Source organism: Cucurbita pepo, unplaced genomic scaffold (assembly GCF_002806865.2).
Source record: "Cucurbita pepo subsp. pepo cultivar mu-cu-16 unplaced genomic scaffold, ASM280686v2 Cp4.1_scaffold001451, whole genome shotgun sequence".
Taxonomy (NCBI): Eukaryota; Viridiplantae; Streptophyta; class Magnoliopsida; order Cucurbitales; family Cucurbitaceae; genus Cucurbita; species Cucurbita pepo.
Genome location: NW_019647615.1, coordinates 2,343 through 7,182, shown reverse-complemented (window position 1 = coordinate 7,182; position 4,840 = coordinate 2,343). Strand labels below are relative to the sequence as shown.

The 4,840-nt window shown below is 42.5% G+C and overlaps 1 protein-coding gene and 1 long non-coding RNA gene across 2 annotated transcripts; one reads left to right on the top strand and one right to left on the bottom strand.

The window, feature by feature from the left end:
- Positions 1–1,541: 1,541 nt before the first annotated feature.
- LOC111786328 lies at positions 1,542–2,621 on the top strand. The gene is made up of 3 exons (XR_002813774.1): positions 1,542–1,588; positions 1,699–1,754; positions 2,542–2,621. It is a non-coding gene; the product is annotated as an uncharacterized LOC111786328 (long non-coding RNA).
- Positions 2,622–2,943: 322 nt separating this feature from the next.
- LOC111786327 (malonyl-CoA:anthocyanidin 5-O-glucoside-6''-O-malonyltransferase-like) lies at positions 2,944–4,354 on the bottom strand (the record flags this gene model as incomplete). The annotated part of the gene is made up of 1 exon (XM_023666635.1): positions 2,944–4,354. A coding segment is annotated over one exon (1,374 nt), but the record flags the coding sequence as incomplete, so codon positions are not given.
- Positions 4,355–4,840: the final 486 nt, after the last annotated feature.

Here is a 4,840-nt window from a genome sequence, read left to right as displayed (position 1 = left end):
CTTTCACGCATAGACATGATTTTGGCGAACGGTCATATAATGCATGTAGTGTCTGTCCGGTGTCCGATTTACACAAAATTTGGCGAGCATTCATATTTCATATGGACAGACTTAACTCCATAACCGCATGCCTAAATTCCTTTTGGAAACCCAACTTTTGAGGTTAAGGCCCGGACCCTATCTGACCCGGACCCTATCTGGCCCTTCAACAAGCCTATCTTTGCCACTCTTGTCTATTCAATGTCTCTATCTTGCTTATGTCTCGATTTGTCTTTAATGCTCACTATGTGTGGTGTGTTAGATAATGCACCATCCTCCACGGTCGCATCATGGCACTCGTCTAGGCCCTCGTGTGGCCAAATATGCGCCACTTGTGGGTCGTCGCTTCTTCTGTCACAACTTGAGGATCCCAACCAACTCTCTTCATAGTTAGGTTGTGACACCATGCATGTAGTAGCTCCTTTATCTGAGTAGAAAAATAGAGTTGTTACAATGCACTTTTCTTTATAGTAACTCAATTATAGGAACTTCAGGGTAAAACTTGTTTTTCTTGAAGAAAGTCTATATTGGTTGACTTTCTACAAAGTTTCCTAGGATGCATGTGAGTAACGACAAAATATGCTGAAAGCACTCGTGTTGGTTTGAAGAGACAATTTTCATTCTTAGAAGTAAAAAGTAAGTAATGTGATCATATCATACATGATGGAGTAACATGACCAGCACTCATTCAAATATATAATTAGTGAATCAATACTTTATCAAAACTTATTCCAACTTCACATAAATTATTCTTTTGGTACTATTTGGAATATTATTAACTAAACGATTTCACTCTTCTTAATTTCACCTCTAAGTTCATCTTGGACTCTTGTAAGAGCTATAGAGAAAATGTAACGATAAGGGTTTCAAAAAGGAGAACGCGCCTTAAATCTCACCGGAATTCACGAGATTTCTGGTGAGACATACCTTTGCCAACAAGGGCGTATTAATTCCTTGAATCCTCATGTTAAACCCTAGCTACCTTAGTAGTCTTTTCTTTTTGAACCACTGTCGTACCTGTGAGGGAGGAGACGAAAGATTTAGGTGAGGAATCGAAAATGTCTTGAGACTTCAGACTTCTGTGAGTCCTTAGATAGGAGCAACCTGGTGCCAGGGTACGTTAGGCAAGGAGGGACAGACGCGCCACCAGAGACAGGCGGACGGACGACGACCATTCCACCGGCGGCAGTAGTCGAGTTCCTTGATTAGGGTTGTCGAGGCTTTCGGGCAAGGAAGACGAAGCGGCGGCCGTGAGTTGCCCCTTTGACATTCCGCAAGTTCGTCTCGGTCAGCGTACAAGCCGCACCTCGCAGGCCGCGCTCAGACACCACCATTGGGCCTTGTTCCCTTTTGGCCCAACCCAGAGACGCATCCAGGAACCCTGCGTCGTCAATGTCCTTTGCAGCCCATCGGTTTCGGCGTTGTCAGCGGCTTTGTTGCGCTCTCAACTTGGCGGTGTGGCTTAGCGGCTCGACATACATATAATATATTGATTCCTAGGTTTCCAACCCTTCTGGAGCAATTCCCACCCTTGTTTCAACCATCTGAGGTCAGTATAACTCCATTTTGATAGAACAGTTTGTGACAGGGACGTACCTTAGTAGCTAGGCATAAGAGCTAGTTGTGAAATGACTCTAAGTATATCATGTTGTCTTATAGGAGGTAGTTAGGCGCCGGGGTTAGCGTGGTGAGTGACTTCGGCCAAGGCCAAGGAGGTAAGTAATCTTATTGTTGGCGTTAGTTATGTATATATGTTGGTGCGTGCCCTGTGGCCCTTGCATGCACCATGTGTGTTGTTGACGTATGCTAGGTTATATGTTTCTTGCAGTGAAATGCTATGTATGTGATGTTTGTGATACGGTTTGCTACCCTGTATGTATGAGCTTGATTGACATGTCATGATTGTAATGAGAACCCCACATGCCATGAATGTGATGACTAGTATGCTACGATATGCTTACTCGATGTTTAAACCAGTTATGCTATGTAATGCGGTGAGGGGATGGAACGTTGTATGTATAATGCCATGGAGGTAAACCTTAAGGACCTTATGCACGCTATGGTTATGTACATGGGGCACTCCCCCGCTAAACTACTGATGGTATGGACGCGTACATTCGATATTGTGTTTGCCACGATATCATGCAAGCCCTCCTTTTCCGTGGCGTCCAGTATTGTATGTCATACATACCCGACCAAGCCAGGCCTAGGGAGTTCACATGCAAACTCACCTGGTGGGCCCACAATCACGCATGTGAGCCATGTGTGGGAAAGTACCATGCATCCACCCCCACCCAGACAAGGCAAGGACCTAAGGCCATGGGAAGGAATGGAAGACAGACCACTCTTTCAGTTTCTTTCTTTTGACACTTGTGCTCATGTATGTGTATTGTGTGCGACCGCATGTATCCTTATGTATGATTATATGCTTAACCTCAACAGTGGGGCGACTTACTGGGTATTTTATATAATACTCAAGCCACGTGCTACCCGTATTTTCAGGTAAGGGCAAGGCTCCCATGTACGGCTAACGGTGGATGCTGCGAAGGCCATGAAAATCTTAAGGAAGGGTTGTAGTGTCGTATGGGTCTTGTTGGATTTTTTTGGGTTCATAGTTATTGCAATTATTTCTTCTAGTTAGCTGTTGATTACTTCTAGGTTAGGTTGTTGTCATTGTTTTTCCTCCAAGTATGATCTACTTATAATAATAGACGTATTGTCATTTTTGAGGCTATCTTACATAAACTATCGCACTTTCCTTATATGAGTACAAGGTAACGTCACTAATTAGGATAGAGAAAATTAGGAGCATTACATAAAAGAAAAAAGAGTCCATATCTAAACTTAACGTATCAAATAGATTATGAAACAACATGAAAAGTAACACATAATTGGTGGCTTGATTAAACCATTTGTAAAAGAAATGCGTACATAATGAACACTATTCTTTCACTTCCTCGTAGAACAAAGAAGAGAAAACATTCATGACATCTTTAGGCAAAATAACTCCAACTTCCACTCCTCCATTCCCACTTCTACTCTCCGTCATCGAAAAACTTCCATTCGGGTTTATCGAAACCATCTCCACTTTCTTACTATTTCCCCACCCGAAGTCAATCTCATAAACTCCAAACCTTGGCGATCCTCCCGCTACAATCATTTTAGATATGGGCATCTCCCTCCCCCATCGACCTAAAATCTCTTCCACCATTTCCACTACTTTATTCTCCTTCACACTTTTCTCCATCTCCATTATTCTATCACTAATCTTGTTTGCAACCATTGCCATCCCATTTTCTTCCTCCAATTCCTTCGCTTCCAAAAACTCTCCCAACCCAATTACACCGTTACCAAAATAATTGAGTCCCCCTAGAGCTCCCATACGAGGCCGCATATCCACAGCGAAGAACAAAGCAATCTTACTTTTCGGTTCAATTCGCTCCGCTTTGACGATGCACGTTGAGATAAGGGCGTATGTCAATACAAAAGTTGTAAGATGACGAGTGGATGTAGAATTTGTTGCTACTTTTCTCCTTAACTTCTCTATGTCAATGCGTGTAAGCTCAAATGTGGCATGCACCACATCGTCTGAGATGACCCTTTTTGGGGTAAGTACAAGTATTTTGGGTTGACGAACAAACGCTCCATAATGCTTAACGTATAATCTTTCCAACCCATTTGGATCCTTTGCGGCTGTTCGGTCAAAAAATGGTGTCAACTCCGGGGGCAGCGTGGGGAGATTATTATTATTAGTACAATTGAGTGTACTACAAATGGAAGCCCATGATTTCAAGAACATGGTGGATGTTTTCCCATCAACAACCACATGGCTGGTTATGATGCCAATGGAAAACCCACTTTTGGGGAATAAAGTGATTTGAAGAGACATGGGTGGAGCAATGGTGTCGGATGTTGGGAGTTGGGGTACGAGGAAATGAGATTCCTTTGCCTTCCGAACATGATTTGACAAGAGATGGTCGAAATCAGCCTCTGTTTTAGCAATAGTGAGGGAAACAGAGTCGCCAGGGTTGTAAACAATAAAGGGCTCCGGGGAGTGTTGCGGCCAAACGAGGTTGCCAGCGAGAGGGAGGAAATGGGAGAGTGTGAGAGAGAGAGAATGTTTGAGGGTTTGGAGAATTGAATCGAAGCGAGGCAGGTCATTGGCGGGCAAGGAGTAAAAGAGAATGCGCTCGGTGGGTGGGGATATAAATTGCACAAGATCGGAGAAAGTGAGCGGGAGAGAGAAGTGAGTGAGCGGGGAAGTAGAGGGAGTGATATTGCAAACCTCCAAAACCTCCATTATTGCCTTTGGTTGCTCAATTTTGGGTTAAACAAGGTTGATATGATGTTGCCTTTTGTACCCAAACTTTCTTAATTTTTCTTTTTCCTTCGTAGTTAGAAAGTGATCATCAAACAAATCACGTTGTTCCCTCACTTACTCAACCGAGATTTATATTTTTTAATCTTACAAAGTGTGAAACATGTGATCCTCTAGAATGGTGCCATAAAAATAAAAAGAAAAGAAGTAATTCAAATAAAGGCTATGTGGGCCTCGTATAGAGTGGAAGTATTCTAATTATTCTAATTTCTTTAATTGTAATTATTGAATTAGGTAGCTCGTTGTCCGTTTTCTTCCACCAACTTCTATTTGCATGGAACTTGCCATGATCTTTGATTTGTTCGGATTTTGTTGATGAGTAGAGTTCTTTCTTACTTCCATTTGTAATGAGAAGAACAAAAAAGAGTAATGGATGAGATTGGATTCATTATACTTGGTCATTTTTGTCCGAGTAATGAAGTC